Below are 18,530 nucleotides of genomic sequence, written 5' to 3' on the forward strand. Positions count from 1 at the left end.
TGCTTTAGCAAAATTGCTTTGCCCAAAATAAATCCTAATCATCATGACACATCTTTCCACCATGTTCTCCATGTTTTTTGTGTTTTTTTTTAAACAGTAACATTTCAAAGAGGATCTGCAAGCAGTTTGGACATCACAACCATGATCCTCTGCTGGGGAGGGAATGGGATAGATTTGAACTTGGAAATGGTTCCTGATTTTGATTGTGTTTAGGAGATCCCCTCATCCCGGGGGCACAAAAGAACTGTCCCCGCCATGGTCACACACACCCAACAACTGGGAGTGAAATTACCAAGGATGCCAGAAACAGTTCCTAACTCTGGCACTGAACTGCACAGGGAACAGCTGAGTTTAAACTGTTCTTTTGCAGGCAGCAGCAGCAGGCATCTCAGCCAGTCTCCCTACTGCAAGCTAGAGCCTAGAGGAGAACCCCTGCTTGGGGAGGGGAGAAATGCAGAGCCTTGTCTGCAGCCTGGCTGGAGGAGGGGGAGGGAGGAGATGAGAAACCAGTGTGACAGTGAGTTTTCCCCTTCCACCTGCTTTTATTAGCTCTGGATTTAAGCTAGGCAGCCAAATGCTTGTATTTGTTGTGTATATTAGTATTGGAGAGATCCCCTCATCCCAGGGACAGAAAAGGACTGCCGCTGCCATGGTCAAACACACCCTCCCCTCGACCCCCTCCCCCCAGCTACTGTGAGTGAAATTAACAAGGATGCCAGAAACCTAGCCCTGGGGGGTGAACCATCAGGGAACAGCTGAGTTTAAACTATTCTTATGCAGGGAGCAAGCTTCTCTCTCCCTCCATCAGTCAGTCTCCTTTTCTTACCGGTCCTCCATACCGGCCCGTACCAGCTTACTTTCACCTCTGGCTGTCATGAATAGGTCAATGGGAGAGAAAGCCCCATCATTGGAATATGGGTTATAGGACTCCCTTGTTCAGCTCCCATTCATGGTCTTGTGAGAACCGCCTGCTCAGTGTGTCCACAGTCATGTTCTGGCAGCCGGGGACATAGAAAGTTGAAATATTGATATAGCTTATGCACCAGTTCCACAACTTCATGACCTCGGTGCCTAGACAGTGGAAGAAAGCTCCTCCCTTTTGATTTATATAGAACATGCAGACGATGTTGTCGGTCATTGCGCATATTGTTTTGTTCTTTATCATTGGGAGGAAATGGTGGCACACATTGAAGACCATGCATAGTTCTAGTAAGTTAATGTGTAGTTGGGGCTCCATAAATGACCATATTCCTTGGATCGTATGGTGGTTCAGGTAGGAGCCCCAGCCTATCAAAGAGGCATCCGTTGTTGTTATTAATAATGGTGGATCCTGGTGAAAAGGGATCCCTGTGCATATGTTTTCTGGTCTTGTCCACCATTGTAGAGATTCCAGAACTTTGGGTGGGAGTGTTAGGCTTCTGCTCAGTTTGTGCTTGCTCAGTATGTACACTTAATTCAGCCAGCCTTGTAGGCAGTGCATATGTAGTTATGCATGCCTTACCATGAAAGTGGTGGCCACCATGTTATCTAATAGCTGTAGATATGTTCATGCCAATATTCATAGGCTGGTCATGATTACCAAGATAAGGTTGTTCAGTGTTATGAATCTCTTCATCAGTAATGAATGATGCCCTGGCCTCTTTGGAGTCGAGGTGCACCCCAATGAAGTTGGATTGTTTTACAGGAACTAGGGTTGATTTTTGTTCATTTATTTGTAGCCCTAGTTCCCAGAAGAGAGTAATAGTCCTCCAGATGATGTCCATTGCTTCTAACAGGGTAGGCCCTTTTAGTAAACAGTCACCTAGATATGGGAAAATCATTATCCCTTGTTTGCATAAGTATGCCGCTACTATCGCCAGGGTTTTGGAGAAGACTCACAGAGGGATGGAAAGGTTGAATGGTAAGACTCTGTATTGGTAGTGGTGCTTCCCCACTCTGAACTGGAGGAATCATCTGTAAGTGGGATGTATGGTGATATGGAAGTAGGTGTCTTGTAGGTCTTTCCATCGCTGGCATTATTGTGTGATGATTTTGAATTTTTGGGCTCATATGAACTTGTTGAGATTTTGGAGATCTAGAATGGGCCTCCATCCTCCGTTTTTCTTCTGGGTTAAGTAGTAATGGAAGCAGAAACCCTTCCTCCTGTGCTGTGGAGGAACTAGTTCCATGGCACCTAACTATATAAGGGCAGGTCTACACTAAGGGCGGGGGTCGAACTAGGGTACGCAAGTTCAGCTACGTGACTAGCGTAGCTGAATTCAAAGTACCCTAGTTCGAACTACTCACCCATCCAGACGCCGTGGAATTGAAGTCCGCGGCTCAAAGGTCGACTCCGCCACCGCCTTTTGCAGTGGTGGAGTACCGGAGTCGACCGCGGCGCTTCCGGAGTTCGAACTATCACGTCCAGATTAGACGCGATAGTTCGAACTCCGAGAAGTCGAACTCACCGCGTCGACCCGGCTGGTAAGTGTAGACTAGCCCTAAGATGCTCTACTTCTTGTTGTAGCAGGTACTCATGAGAAGGGTCTCTGAAGAGGGATGGGGTGGGGGTAGACTTGGTGGGCAGGAGGTAAAAGGGATGATGTAGCATCATCTTATGATCTCTAGAACCCATTGATCTGTAGTTATTGATGCCCAGACATGGTAAAAAGGGCATAATTGCTGGCCAAAGATCTGGGTAGCATTTGGTGAGGGAGGTTGTTCAGACCCTCAACCAAATTTTCAAATTTGTTTAATTATGGAGACATACCTTTCTCATAGAACTAGAAGGGACCCTGAAGGGTCATTGAGTCCAAACCCCTGCCTTCACTAGCAGGACCAAGTACTGATTTTTGCCTCAAATTCCTAAGTGGCCCCCTCAAGGATTGAGCTCACAACCGTGGGTTTAACAGGCCAATGTTCAAACCACTGAGCTATCCCTCCCCCCTGTTTGTTGTTTGGTTGATGTCGGTTTTGACATTGAGGATTGAGTATGAGGCTCTGCATCTCTGTGGTCACTGCCTTTGTCTTTGGGGTTCATATTGATGTTGTTGTTGTTGGAATGGGGTGTCTCTGACTCGTTGATAAGGCTGGTACCATCTCTGTTTCATGGCAGGTGTATATACACGTCGAGAGTGTGGAGGGTAGCTTGGGAATCTCATCAAGTGGAGGACCTCATCAGTTTTGACAGAGAAAAGCTTTTCTTTGTCAAATGGGAGATCCTCCACCTTCACTTGGAGATCTTTGAATCCCTGAAGATTGCAGCCATGAAGCTCTATGCATCACAATGACTGTGCTTGCTGTTCACGTCACTGTGTTTGCTACATCCAGGGAGGCTTGTAGTGCCGTTCTGCAACCAGCTATCACTCAGTTTCTGTGTTCTCTGGGAGGTCATTAATAAAGTTGTTTAGTTTGCCATAATTATCATGGTCATATTTGGCTAGGAGCGCACTGTAATTGGCAACTGAGAATTGTAATGTCACTGTAGAATAGACCTTCCAACTGAAGTAGTTGAGTCTCATATTCCTTGACCTGTATTGTGGTTGTTTGCCTTGTTGATTTGCGGCTTCTACTACTAGTTAATTGGTTGGTTGATGGGAAAAAAGGAAATCCATACCCTTGCCCGGCACATAGTACTTCCTGTCTGCCCTCTTGCATGTCGGTGGGATAGTAGCTGGCATTTGACAGACTGTCTTCACCAGTTCCATGATGGCTTTGTTCGTGGGTAACGCTATTTTGGAAATTGATGATGTCTACAGAATTTGGATGTTTGTGTGCTGGGTATCCTGCACCTCCTCAAGCTGAATCTCCTGGCTCTGGGCTACTCTTTTGAACAGTTCTTGGAACTGACTGAAATCATCAGCCATGATGGGAGATGGGAGCATTATAGTTTCATCTGGTGATGAAAAAGAATTATGTGCAGGAGATGTTATATCATGTTCAATACCCTCTTCCCTCTCATTCCGTTTCCTCCTGGGCTTGGAGGTTTCCAATGTGGAATATGGTGGTGGTGATCTAATTTCAACTCTGGGTGGAGTTGACAGTCTGGTGTATTGAGTCCTGTACACTGGCCATGGGTCCCAAATAGCCATTGTATGGGGAATGGCATAGGTGGGCACATCCATGGTTGTCTGTAGCACTGTTGCATTTCTTCTCTATGGGGGGCCTTCGATTTCCTGGGTTCCCAGTGTGATCTACAACCTATATGGGAAGAATGGTGTGAAGAGAAGGTACCCCCCTTTTGGTCATCGTCATATTCGCTCAAGAGTGAGGCGGTAGGGGATGCTGCTTGCTCCGGTGCCATATGTGCAGGGGAGCCTGAAGAGTGGGGACTGCAGTACAGAGGAAACTGTGATGTCCTTTTGTCGCTGTTTTAGATGCTACCCTGGATGCCGATGATTTGTTGCCCAACATCCTTGGTGCAGGCAGTGCTATCTTGGCTCTATCTGACAATGGAATCATTGGCACTGGTGGCAGAGGCAGAGTCACCGGTGAGGGCCTCGGTACCATGTCTCTCACCAGCGTTGTCAATGCCATAGAGAAGGAGGCAGGCTTAGGTTGGTGCCTTGATTACTTATCCTTCAGATGGGGCAGACAGTGTGGACAGTATCAGAGGGGCCCGATGCCTGAAAGTTGCTCACCTGTGGAGTGGTCAACACTGAGGACAGTGACCTGGCAGGAAACCATTTCTTTTTATGCAGTTCTCTCTACAGAGATGTCGTGGCTCTTTTTCCTTGCTCTTTTAGAGGAATGAGCATTGTCCTTAGTTGAAGTGGATGTGCTCAGGGAACCCCCTGTGGAAGGGATCTGTTGCCATGGGTAAGAGGCCGGTTGGAGAGATTTCTCCATCAGAATAAGTTTTAAGTGGAAGTTTCAATTACACCTGGCCCTCGCTTTCAGATTGCTGCAGTGAGTGCACTTCTGAGGAATGTGTGACTCACCAAGACAGCTAACATAGAGAGAATGTCCATCTGAGACCAGCATTGCTTTGCGGCATAAGCCTCATCTCTTAAAGCCTGGGGAACCAGGCATTGTTGAAGTGGGTTAAGTGTTCCCGCTCTGATGAAAATGAAAGGGAGAAAAAAGAAAAGAAAATGTTAACTGACTAAAACTAACTCAACTAACACTGTCTATATTAGGAAAGGTCTAAAACGATTTCTAATTCTATTTCTCTAGGTTTGAGAGAGAGACATTGAGATACTACCACAGAGCTCCATCTCAGGCCAAAGATGGTTGAAAAGGAACTGAGGGGGTCGAGTTGTACATGTGCTAAATGAGGTGTCAATGGCGCCGTGAAATAGACACCGCACATGCACGACCTGCACGGATGCTGCTACCGAAAATCTCCAATCGATGGTGCAGGAACACCTTACCTGAAGTGGAGCACCAGAGGGACATCACTTGAAGAACTAGAGTAGGAAGAGTCCCTGAAATGCTGCATCTTGACCTGAGGCAGCAGTCTAGTAATGTGTTCTCCATGATAGGTATGTTTAAGTAACTGGGGTGTCATGAGGGTTCAGCACTAGTCCTGGGGCCTAGAGCAGCTGGCTGTGAAGTTCCACTTCCATGAAGTGGAAACAGGCCCAGGAAGTGTGCCAGAGAGGCCTAAGAAAGAGACAGTGCTCGAGCCTATCCAGATCAAAGAAAACTTACAAGCACATGGATCCAGAGCAGTGGTTTCCAAACTTTAACAACCTGTGAATCCCTTTCACTAAAATGTCAAGTCTCATGAACCCCATCCTAAACATGAATATTTCCAGGGATTTTCTCCTTTTCCTGAATATAAATTATAAAAGCAGTGATCTTGGAAATATAACATTTGTTTTTATTACATGCTTATTACAAACTATTTATTAATTATTATTTATCATTACAGTATTTTTATTACATTATGAAAATGGCAACATTCTTCCAAGATCTCACTTTCGTAGCTTGTATCACTTTGAATATGCCTGTTATAAGACAAGACACCTATGTTTCATGAAGGAGTATCGGATGTGAAACAGCATGAAGGTATTTAAGAAGCCAACTCAAAGAGTTCCTCCTACACAAGCATTCAGGTCTTGAGCAGTCCAGGGAAACAATGCACATTACAACAAAGGTTAAACTTGTTATTCATCATAATTTTAAAAACAATATTAGCTGCCTATTTAATTTTAAAAACAGCAAAAAATATTCACCTCCCTTTCCACTTCTTATAAGGAGTCAAAGTTTAAATCTCCTCAGTGTGATAGATATACTTGCTTTGATCTGCTTAGCTCTTGGAAGTCCAGGGGCTCCGGGCTGCTGGTCCTGTGCTGCCCGGGGTCCCTAGGGATAGCTCTGTCTGCCATTAGGGAATTTTTTCCCCTGAGAACTCCCTGTAACATTTTGTGAATCCCCCAGGGGATCACAAACCCGTTTGGGAACCACTGGTCCAGAGTGATGGGATCCAAACACTGTGGCCTAGTAAGTGTCCAATAGTGGGAGTTTGACAGGACTTTCAGAAGAGCCCTTGAAGTTCTGGTGATAAAGGGCAGTTTCTGAAAAAAGTGAAAAAATAAGGAGCAACAGAAAAAAGAATGATAGTAAAGAAAAAGGACAGGATAGCGAAAAGGATAAGACCAAAAGGTATAATTTCTAATAGTCCTAGTAATAAAGCAATAATCCCATTTTTATCAAAATATATAGAAAGAAAGAAAGAACATGCGAACTTATATGGTGTGGTATTTGTAGTGCACCTTTAGAGCTGTCTTTGATTTTTAGGGGGCATTACAACAGAGACATATTTATATTTCAGATAAAGTAGTACATTTTTAGGGACAAGAAAGGCAGTAATAATTTTTTGCATGTCCCCCCATCCTCCCAGTCTACTAGAAAAACCTATACTATTAGGACTGCTGTTGAAAAATAAGAAAGAAAGTCTACAAAATCAGAGCATTTGATAAGAAATAGCCCTTATATTTGGTAAAGTCACAATTATCTTTGAAAAATAAGGCTTAACTATATTGTAAATCTGTTTTCATTTATACTTCATCTAATCTACATTTTTAAGAAAAAGCATGAAAGGAAAAATACTAATTTTCTTACAGTTTCTGACTTTTCTTCTGTATGTTTTTTTTCCCCTTTTGATTCTTCTTTGATTTTAACAGGTAACAACGGGAGTGACTCTTTGTCAGTAGAATGAGTATACTGTACTCTCTCAGATTCAGACTGAGGAAACTGAAGTTTTGGAGTCTCTTCCATGACACCAGCAGATTCTTTAGCTTTATACAGTTCTCTCTCCTGAACAAGGACTTTTTCCTTTAAACTGCTTGCTGGAATTCCATAATCTTTAGCGTTTTCTTTATCAGTTAACACTTTTTTCTCTAGTTTAACATTTTTCAGTTGAGATGTCACAGTTTCTTGGTTTTTCTCAGTTTCTACTGGAGTTTTCCTTGAAAGTAGTTCACCTGTTTGCTTTCCTGTGTCAACTGCTGGTAATTTCTGTACTGATTTATCAGTTTCATTAATAGACTTGCGTCTTGAAAATGTATGATCTTCTCCTTTACCTTTAGATTTTGTTGGAGATTTGCCTTTCTTTGATAAATCTTTACCATTTATTTTCATATCAGTGCCAGCATTCTCCTCATCAGCCTCAGGATAAATGAAGTGTGTATCTTGAACATGGGAAGGTGTCACTGATTTTGTGAATTGCCTGTTAGTTTTTACAGCTTCCTGTTTAAAAAATATTAAAAACAACATTTACAGTAACCTCTATGTTGCACGTAAGCCCCAATTCAGCAAAACATTTAAACACCTGCTTAAATCCTACTGACTTGATCTTAAGAACGTGTTAAAGTACTTGGCAGAATAGGGAATGGTTTTCTCTACATATTTAAAGCTCAGCACATGCTTAAGTGCTTTGCTGAACTGATGTCACAACCCATTAACTTCTATAATTAAAAATGTTATGAAACAATTACTTAAAGCTTTCCAAATAGGAATTAATTGAAAATAGATAGGATGAATTATGTTTTTAAAAGAAACTGCCAAATTCATGAACGGCTAAAAAGGGGCACTTTCAAAATAAAGTTCATTCATGTATCAAATGTAAAAACCTATATTAACAAAACATTACAGTGACACAGTTCAAAATAAAAATTAGGAAATGCAAAATTAAAGTTCCTATAGAAATGTTATTCATGTTGCAGATATGTAGAATGGTTATTCTTGTTCTTCTTGTTAAATTTGTAGTTTAATAAATTATTAAATTTATAGTATTAAGTCCGCAAGATGTACACTGTGACCAAGTAAACCTTGCGGTAGGAACCTTCATGTTTGCATTTCCTGGCTTTTTTATTTTAACTATGAAACTTTAATGTTTCATTAACATTTTATTAGCATTTAGTTTTTTTCTTCAATTTGCCCATCCAAAATAATGGCAAATTTTAATTCCACTTACCTGAAAATTTGCTGTACAAGACTAGGTCAAGACAGCAAAAGGTTTTTCTCCCTTCACTCTGGAACAGGCAGGATGGATCATTAAGGATTTCAGTACCTTCTACGGATTCCTCCTCTTCACTTCCCAACTCAAAAATGTTCCTTCCCAAGAAGGAATTAAAAATAAAATACCAAACCAAAAATAGGCAAGAAATTAAGCTTTCATCTGAAAATGGTTCTTTGCCTCTTTCATCCTATTCATCTGTTGAAGGGGAGATTTATTTCTTCACTTTTCTAACCAGATATCCAACTCTGACAACTGCAGACAGACTCTTTCAGGAGAGATTCTATCATCTTCCCCTAAAACATCTGGTGTTGGCCCTTTTGGAGAAGGGATACCAGACTAAATGGACTACTGGTCTGACTTGATATGGCAATTCCTGTGTTCCCTTTGAAATCTGCTGGCAGGTGATCTTTAAACTAATTGTGCAACGCTAAATGCCATGGGTAACTGACGCTACAAAATAAATGGTTAATAACCTGTTCTGTATCTGTTGTTCTTCAAGATGTGTTGTACATGCCCATTCCACTCTTTGGTGTAAGAGCTCCCTGAGCACAGATGTTGGAAAATTTTCCCTTGGCTACATCCACTGGGGTAGCTTGAGTGTCCTCTACTGCCTTGTGCCACTGCATGCAAGCATTAAGGGTGGAGCCACCCTCAACCCACCTTAGTTCATAGAATATCAGGGTTGGAAGGGACCTCAGGAGGTTATCTAGTCCAACCCCCTGCTCAAAACAGGCCCAATCCCCAGACAGATTTTTGCCGTGATCCCTAAATGGCCCCCTCAAGGATTGAGCTCACAACCCTGGATTTAGCAGGCCAATGTGCAAAACACCAAGCTATCCCTCCCCGCTTGCTAGTTCCTCCTCACTAGAAAAACTCCAATGTAGAGGGGTCAGAGAGTAGGTCATGGAACGGACACATGCCACACATCTCTCAGAAAAACAGTTATGGAACAGGCTAGTAACCATTTTTGGTTCTTTGAGTGATTGCGCACATGCATTCCACACTTGGTGATTCACAAGCCTTGAAATCAGGAGGTAGGCTCAGAGTAATTCTGAACAAGGACTTAAGGTCAACTCACCCAAATCTGGCATTGTGTCTAGCATGCTGAATGATTGCATAGTGGGATACAAACACAAGCAGCAACATCTCCCCCCTAGCAATTAGGGCCGAAGCCAGCAGTTACACCCGACAGTTCATCTCCGGTGACAGCCTTTCCTAGTGGGCACCACTCTCAAGTGGTGCCCCTGCCTAATGGGTATAGTTCACAGGTGGTTAGTGTTGTGAAATTAAACCAATAGGCCACACAGGCAATTCGCTCCTAGGCTGAGGCACAAGAATTTGACTACACAGAGTACTTAATTACCAGAAAGTTTATTACGCTTAAGCGTGGTGCCTCCCCGTTAAGCAGGGAAAGGACCCCGCCTGCCAGTTACACAGAGTTTATATATTATTCATTGGGGCATGTTGCCCTCGTGCATCGTAAGCTTTAGCCAATAAACAAATCATTTAGCTATTTTCAACCTATCACAACCAAATGTTTTTACATGTCAGCTAGCACTCAGGAAAGCAATAACTTTATACACCAGAACCTTCCTGAACTGTTAAGTTGTTTTTTCCTCTTTATCTAATCTTAACATTTTCTTCCTTTTATGGTATATGACAGTTTGCATTTGTGGTTAGCTAGAGGAAACCAGCTATAGTGCCGACCCCGGTATGTGATGTAATTGCTTTCCCTTAATGGCGGCCCTATGCTGCCAAAATGGAGTTACTTATGCTAACCGCCCTTAACAGTAGGGGAATCTGGGCCCTCTCACTCCACCGGTGTGACACTCCATACCTCAAAGGAACCCCTCAGGGGAAGAGAAAGTTACTCACTTTGCAGTAACTGAGGTTCTTCGAGATGTGTGTCCCTGTGGGTGCTCCACTCCAGGTGACGGTGCATCCTGGTGCCGTTGATTGGAAATCTTTGGTAGCAGTGCCTGGTTGGGACGCACACGCTCAGCTGTTGTCTCGTGGTCTCGTTAGAGTCTGCCTGAGCGCTTGCATTCCACGCCCCCCTTAGTTCCTTCTCTACCATGGAGAAGTCAGTACAGAACTCCAAAGTAGAGGGGAGGAGGGCAGAGAGTGGAGCACCCCCAGAGACATACATCTCGAAGAACCTCAGTTACTGCAAAGTGAGTAACTTTCTCTTCTTCGAGTGCTGTCCCTGTGGGTGCTCCACTCCAGGTGAATGTGAAGCAGTACCCATTAAGGCTGGTGGGACTTTGGAATTGTGGCAGTGAGTACTGTAGACAGTACTGTATGGCCTACTATCGTGTCTGCTGTGGTATCCTGTGTGATAGCATAGTGTTTAGTAAATGTGAGTTCAGATGACCATGTGGCTGCCTTACAGATATCAGGAATGGGTATATTATGGAGGAAAGCAACAGATGTTGACATGGCTCAAGTAGAATGAGTTCTGATGCCCTTGGCTGCTTGAGCATTTTGAATGCGATAACAGAATCTGATGTCAGAGATCCACTTGGAAAGTCGTTGTTTAGAAAGTGCTGCACACTCGGTAGTGGAGACAAATAAGCGGGAGGACTTATGAAATGGTTTAGTCCTGTCTAAATAGAAGGCCAGTGCTCATCTGATGTCGAGGGTGTGCAGCGTTGCCTCGTGTGGAGTCTCGTGGGGTTTGGGATAGAATGTAGGTAAGTATATTGGTTGGTTAAGGTGGAAGGTTGATACCACCTTAGGGAGAAATTTAGGGTGGGGTCGCAGGGTAACTTTGTCTTTGGAGAAGGTTGCGTAGGGAGGGTAGGCCAGCAGGGCACTGATTTCTCCTACCCTCCTTGCTGGTGTTATGGCAACCAAGAAGGCTGCCTTCATGACATATGAAGAAGAGATGAAGTAGCTAAGGGCTCGAATGGAGGTTTCATAAGACCGCGAATAATGAAATTGAGATTCCATGCAGCTGCAGATAGATAAATCTTGGGGTAGAGATTTTGTAGGCCCGTGAGGAAGCGTTTTATGGTGGGGTGTGCAAAGAGTAAATATCCATCTAACGAATCATGGACGGTGGTAAGGGCCGCTATGTGTGCCCTGATGGAGCTGAGCGAGAGTCTGTCCTGTTTTAGTTTCAGGAGGTAGTCTAGGATGTTAGGAAAGGTCACGATATGGGGTGATAAATGTTTGTTTGAACACCACAGGGAAAACCGCTTCCACTTCTGCAGGTAAGTTTTATGAGTGGAGTCTTTTCTACTATGAAGGAGGACATATTGGAATTGCTCAGAACAGGCTAATTTGTGGGTCTGAATCATGAAGGAACTATGCTGTCAAGTGGAGTTTCTGGAGCTGGGGGTGAAGAATTCATCTGTTGTCCTGGGAAAGGAGATCTGGTCTGTTGGGGAGAGTCCGTGGAGGACGGGCAGACATGTGGAACAGGAAGGATGCCATGTCGTCTCTGATCTTGCATAGGACCCTGTGGGTACGTCCACACTAACCGCTGGATTGGTGAGTAGCGATCGATCAATATATCGCGTCTCATCTAGACACGATAAATCGATCCCCGAATGCGCTCCCGTCAACTCTGGAATTCCACCAGGGCAAGAGGCGGAAGCGGAGTCGACGGGGGAGCCACGGCCGTCGATCCCATTCCGTGAGGACGGGAGGTAAGTTGCAATAAGATACGTCGACTTCAGCTACACTATTCCTGTAGCTGAAGCTGCGTATCTTACATCGACACCCTCCCGCACCTCAGTGTAGACCAGGCCTAAGTATCAGAGGGATCAGTGGAAAGGCATACAGGAGAGAGTTGTTCCATAGGATGAGGAATGTGTCTCCTAGGGATGCAGTCCCGAATCCCACTCTGGAGCAAAAGAGGTGGCATTTGCGATTCTGGGTTGTGGAAAAGAGGTCTATTGATGGGGTGCCCCATTGGGAGAAGAGCTGCTGTAGTATCATGGGGTGTGATTCCCGCTTGTGTTCTTTGGAGAAGTGTCTGCTGAGCATATCGGCGGTAGTGTTGTGACAGCCGGGTAGGTATGACACAACAATTTGTACGTGGTGCTGTATGCACCAATTCCATAATCGGATGGTTTTCATGCACAGGGAGTGCGATTGTGCTCCCCCTAGTCTGTTAATGTAAAACATACACACTATTTTGTCCATTAAGACCTCAGGTTCAGTGTCAGATGCAATCTTCCCCCTCCACCCCACCTTGAGGAAAAAGTCATCAATTTGTGATTTTTCCCTGCCCGGTGCAGGATTTCAGAGCTGTACAGCTGCAATGAGAGGTACCATCTCATAATTCTGTGGTTGGTGTCTTTCATGGTGATCAGCCACCATAGCGGGATATGGTCAGTCACTAGCTGAAAGGTATTCCCCCACAAATAGTACTTCAAAACATCCACAGCCCATTTCACTGCTAGGGCCTTCTTCTCTATGTCTGAATAGGAGGTTTCTCATGGGAACAACTTCCTGCTGAGGTACAATATGGAGTGTTCTTCTCCATCAATGTCTTGGGATAACATCATGCCCAGACCCACCTCAGAGTTGTCTGTTTGGAACATAAACTTCTTGGTGAAGTTGGGCTGGGTGAGCACAAGTTCTCAGCTCAGCCACTCCTTTAGCTTCTGGAAGGCCGTTTCACAGGCTACTGTCCAAAGGACCTTCTTGGTGCTGGTGTTCCTTACCAGGTCCATCAAGGGCACCATGCTGATAGCAAAGGTGAGAATGAAGCATTGGTAGTACCCAGAGAGGTAGAGGAAATGGCATACTTGGTGTTTTGTCATGGGGATGGCACATTGCATCAGAGCCTGCACTTAGTCTCAACTGCCCCTTTCCCACTTGGTAGCTCTAGTACGTCACCTCTCGCTTGCAGCCATCATTTTCAAGCTGAGGGCTCCTGAAGGGCTTGTAGGACAGATGATATGTGCCTCAGCTGATCCTCCCTTTGCTCTGGCTGTAGATAACAATGTCATCGATGTATGCCTTGGCATACAACCCATGTGGACAGAGTACCTGTTCCATCAGGCACTAAAAGATGGCCGTGACTCCATGCAGGCCGAAGGGCATGGTTTTAAATTGGTAGAGACCCCACAGCATAGAGAAGGCAGTCTTTTCCCTGGACTCAGCAGTCAGTGAGATCTGTAAATAACTCTTAGGCCTGGTCTACACTGGTGGGGGGGGGGTCGAACTAAGGTACACAACTTCAGCTACGCGAATAGCGTAGCTGAAGTCGAACTACCTTAGTTCGAACTACTTACCCATCCTCACGGCGCGGGATCGACGTCCGTGGCTCCCCTGTCGACTCCGCCACCGCCGTTCGTGGTGGTGGAGTTCCGGAGTCGACGGGAGCGCGTTCGGAGTTCGATATATTGCGTCTAGATGAGACGCGATATATCGAACTCCGAGAAGTCGATTGCTACCCGCCGATCCGGGCAGGTAGTATGGACGTACTCTTAGTGAGATTCAGGGTTGAAATATACTTGGAGGTCCCCAGTCCATCAAGCAGCTTACTGATCCCAGGCATTGGATAGGCATTGAATTTCGAAATAGTGTTTACCTTCCAAAAGTCAATACAAAACCAGGTTGATTCCCAACATTCTGTTAGCCTTTTTGACTGCCACTGCACATTGAGTGGATATTTTCAGAAAACTGTTTACAATGACTCCAAGATCCCTTTCTTGAGTGGTAACAGCTAATTTAGACCCCATCATTTAGACCACATTTTGAACGACATCTTAAATACTGCATGCAGATATATTGGAATTGAAAAAGGTACAGAAAAGGGCAACAAAAATGATTAGGGGTATGGAACAGCTTCCATACGAAGAGAGTTTAATAAGACTGGGACTTTTCAGCTTGGAAAAGAGATGACTAAGGGGGGATATGATAGAGATCTATAAAATCATGACTGGTGTGGAGAAAGTAAATAAGGAAGTGTTATTTATTTCTTCTCGTAACACAAGAATTAGGGGTCACCAAACAACACTAATAGACAGCAAGTTTAAAACAAACAAAAGGAAGCATTTCTTCACACAACACACAGTCAACCTGTGGAACTCTTTGCCAGAGGCTATTGTGAAGGACAAGACTACAACAGGGTTAAAAAAAGAACTAGGAGGATAGGTCCACCAATGGCTATTAGCCAGGATGGGCAGGGATGGTGTCCCTAGCCTCTGCTTGCCAGAAGTTGGGATTGGGTGACAAGAGATGGATGGATCACTTGATGATTACCTGTTCTGTTCATTCCCTCTGAAGCACCTGGCATTGGCCACTGTCAGAAGACAGGATACTGTGCTAGACAGACCTTTGGTCTGACCCAGTATGGCCGTTCTTATGTTTTTATGTACCTGTAACCAAAGCATTTGGGCCTTCTGCCACCAGGTTGTTGCTAGACCCCTGCTGTTGAAAGAGGACGGCTACTGGTTGAATCAGGCATTGTTGCTGCTTTTGTTGCTCGGCAGCCAACACTCAGATAAGCTGTTGCTGCTGCTGTTGTTGCATGGCCCACTGTTGCTGATGGGTGGCCATCTGCTGAAACAACTGCATCTGCTATAATTGCTGCTGCACTGCCTGTTGTTGCTGCCTGTTGGCCAGCCACTTCAGCAGCTTCTCCATCTCCATAGTGCTCCTTCTTTTGGTCCCTTTTTCTCTCTTTTCCTTTATGTTTTCTGTATTTTTCCCCTTCTTTTTTCTCTCTCTCTCAGTCTCTCCACAGACCTGGGTGAGACTGCCTTCATTCTCCTCCAGTTGTGCGCAGGAGGCAGCAGCTCCCTCCCAGCGGTTAGGACCCAATGTGGCAGTTACAATAGTTACAGTTCACTGGCAGGGTAGGGGAACCTGGGCCCTCCCACTCTGCCAGATTTTGACTCAGGGCCCTGAGAGGCTGGTTTGGCTTTGCTCATCCATTGGTTCCTTGAGTTAGCCTCAAGTCGGCTTCCTGGGGTCACTTCCGACCTCCCTCTGCATCCCAGCCAGCCACCATCTGTCCCTGGAGCACATTGCCTTCCAGGCTTTCATCCCGGGTCCCAGTCTCTAGGTGTTGCAGTTCCCTCATTCCTTGGCTTGGTGTGGGCTCCGCTCTCATCCTTCCCTGGAGTTCCTAATGCATGTCCTTCTCCCTGGCCTGATAGCCCCTGACTTAGCCATCCAGCAGCCTTTAAACCCCTCCTCCTACCCGAGCATGCTTGGCAAGGGCAGACGGGTGAGGCCTCCTTAGCCCAGAGTTGCTCCTTAACCCCCTCCTGTCCAGTGAGGGATTTATACACCCCGTCACACAGCCCTACAAATGTCCAGGATAAGCACTTGAGCCGTAAAGACCACAGAGCCCACCTATGATCTTGTTGATTGTGCTGTCACTCTGCTTGGTTTGGGTAACATTAGCCAAGTTATTGCATAAGTGAATACAAGAAGCTATCCAAGATGAAGTCCTCTGAGAAAAGAATGGGTGCCCTTTCATCCTGTCTGTGACTGCCACTAACAGCTGCAAAGACAAGCAGAATGGCTTGAACTTGTTGAGGCAGAACATCAACGCTCCCCTGACATCCAGCGTGTGCAGCCATTCCTCATCTTTATTCAAGTGAGACTTCAGGAAGAAAGCAGGTAGATAGGTAAATGGCCTGGTTGATATGGAAGTTAGACATCACTTTCCAAACAAATTTTAGATGAGGACACAGGTAAACCTTGATTTTAAAGAAAATTGCATGAGGAGGGCCAGACATTAACTCATGTAGCTCACCCACCCTCCAGGCAGAAGTGATGGCCACCAAAATTCTACCTTCATTGAAAGATGAAGCAAGGACCAGGTAGCTAAAGGCTCAAAGGGAAACCCCATAAGCTTTGACAAAAGCAAGTTCAAGTCCCATGGGGGAACAATATCTTGTACATAAGGGTACAACCATTCCAAGCCTTTCAAAATCTTATTGATATCTTATTAGAAAATATAGAGCAATTATCAACCTCAGGGTACAAAGCTGAGATAGTTCTCTCAAAGTCCACCTAGCAGCTAATAACCAACTCTGAGGATATGCCAGATTGAAGAATGTGTCATCGAGATTCCAGATTGTCTGCACCAGATAGAGAATAACTTCCACTTAGCAAGTTGAGTACACCTCTTAGATGGCTTTCTACTACTCAACAATACATCATGAACCTCTTTTGAACAAGACTCTTTTCGAGGGTCTAGCCATGGATCATCCGGACTGTTAAATGAAATGCCTGCAAGTCTGGGTGGAGTAAACAACAACGGTTTTAAGAAATTATTTTTGGGTCCAGTGGGAGCAATATCGGTGCTTCCACTGATAGGGACAGGAGGGTGGAGAACCAGTGCTGCTAAGGCCAAGCTGGGGCTATAAGTATGATTCAAGCATGGTCATTTCTGATTTTTAGCAACACTCTATGAAGGAGTGGGATTGGTGGAAAAGAGTACAGGAGCCTGCCTGTCCAGGGCAACAGGAAAGCAACCATGAGGGAATCCAGACTGTGATCTTGCAGGGAGCAAATGTGCTGGCACTTCCTGTAGGTTCTCATTGCAAACAGGTCTTCCTGGGGAGACCTCAACAGCTGGAAAATGTACCTGGCTATTTCTGGATGGAGAGACCATGTGATAACTTGTAAAAGACCTGCTTAGGTGATCTGCAAGGTCATTCTATAACCCTGGAAGGTAAGAGACTTTGAGATCAATAGAATGGCAATACAAAAATCCCATAGATGAATTGCCTCTTGGCAGAGCAGGGTCAAGCAGGTGCCTCCTTGCCTTTTGATATAGAACATTGCCACAGTGTTGTCTGTGAGAGTGAACAGGATTTTTCCCTTGATGTGGGGTAGGAAAGCCTCTCACACCAGTTAGATAGTTCTCAACTTCCTGACATTTATGTATAGAGCCAGGTCTTTTGTGGACCATAATCCCTGTGTCTGAAGGGTACCCAGTTGAGCCCCCCAAACCCAGGGCAGTTACATCCATGATTAACATTAGTGACAGTTTAGAAAGGACAAAAAGAACATCTACACATACATTGGCAGTGTTTGTCCACCAATCTAGAGAGGCTAAAATGTAAGGAGGCACCTTCAGCATAGTGTTCAGAGTGTGACTGCTCAGTGAGAATGCAGAGGCCAGCCAATCTTGGAGATTCCCGAGACACAATCTGGTATACAAAACTATCTACAAGCAAGAGACCACATGACCCAGAAGCCTCAGACAATTTTGTGTTGTCATGATTGGGTAGGCCTGGAGATCTAAAATGATGGATCAAATTGTCTGAAACCTTGACTCTGAAGGAAAGCTCTGGCTTGAGTAGAGTCCAGTACTGCTCCTATAAATTCTATCCTCTGAACAGGGGAGAGGATCAACTTTTCTGAGATGATCAACAGACCCAGTGCATTGAAAGTTGACTGGATACATTGGACAGTACATAAATCCTGAAATGGCCACTCACAAGCCAGTCATCCAGATAGGGATAGATCTGCACTCCTAACTTTCTCAGGAAGCAGCTTCTGCTGCCATACATTTTGTAAAAACCCAAGGAGCTGCTGACAGGTCATAAAGCAGCACAGCGTACACATAGTGAGAATGGCTTACCAGGGACCTGAGATACTTCCTGTGGCCCTGAGAAATTGCCATATGGAAATAGGCATCCTTTAAGTCAAGGGTAGCATACCAGTCTCCAGGATCCAAGGAAGGGATAATGGAAGCCAGCAGGATGATATGAAACCTTATCTTTTTTTAGTTATCTGTTGAGTTGACAACAGGTCTAAAATTGGTGTGATAGGGTCTTTCATGGCTGGGCAGCCTAGTGGCTAGATTATTGTTCTTTCAGTCTGTAAGGTCAGAGGTAGTGGTATGGAGACCAAGACCCTCACTCTCTACCAGGTCCCAGACCAGGGGCCTGTGTAGATCAGCTCCTGAACAGGGGAGATGGGGTCTCCCTCATGACAGGAGTCCAAACCCACTCTCTGACTTACTTCCTACAGATCTCTTCAATTTTGGGTGTGGCCCCACTAGTCCAGTCACCTGAGTGCTGGACTTATTTGGAGCCTCCCCTTGGCAGGGGAGCCCTAACTAACCTCAAATGGCTATGCTAGCTGGTGGTCGGTCACT

At 45.0% G+C, this 18,530-nt stretch overlaps 1 protein-coding gene across 22 annotated transcripts in view; it reads right to left on the reverse strand.

The window, feature by feature from the left end:
* The window catches only part of CCDC7 (coiled-coil domain containing 7), a 334,724-nt gene that overhangs the window by 199,942 nt on the left and 116,252 nt on the right, over positions 1–18,530 (reverse strand). For all 22 annotated transcript variants that reach the window (XM_039527959.1, XM_039527957.1, XM_039527971.1 and 19 more), the window contains one exon: positions 7,048–7,674. In XM_039527959.1, coding sequence (XP_039383893.1) covers positions 7,048–7,674 — 627 coding nt within the window. The remainder of the gene's footprint in view (positions 1–7,047; positions 7,675–18,530) is intronic.

This window comes from Mauremys reevesii, linkage group 2 (assembly GCF_016161935.1).
Source record: "Mauremys reevesii isolate NIE-2019 linkage group 2, ASM1616193v1, whole genome shotgun sequence".
NCBI classification, from domain to species: domain Eukaryota; kingdom Metazoa; phylum Chordata; order Testudines; family Geoemydidae; genus Mauremys; species Mauremys reevesii.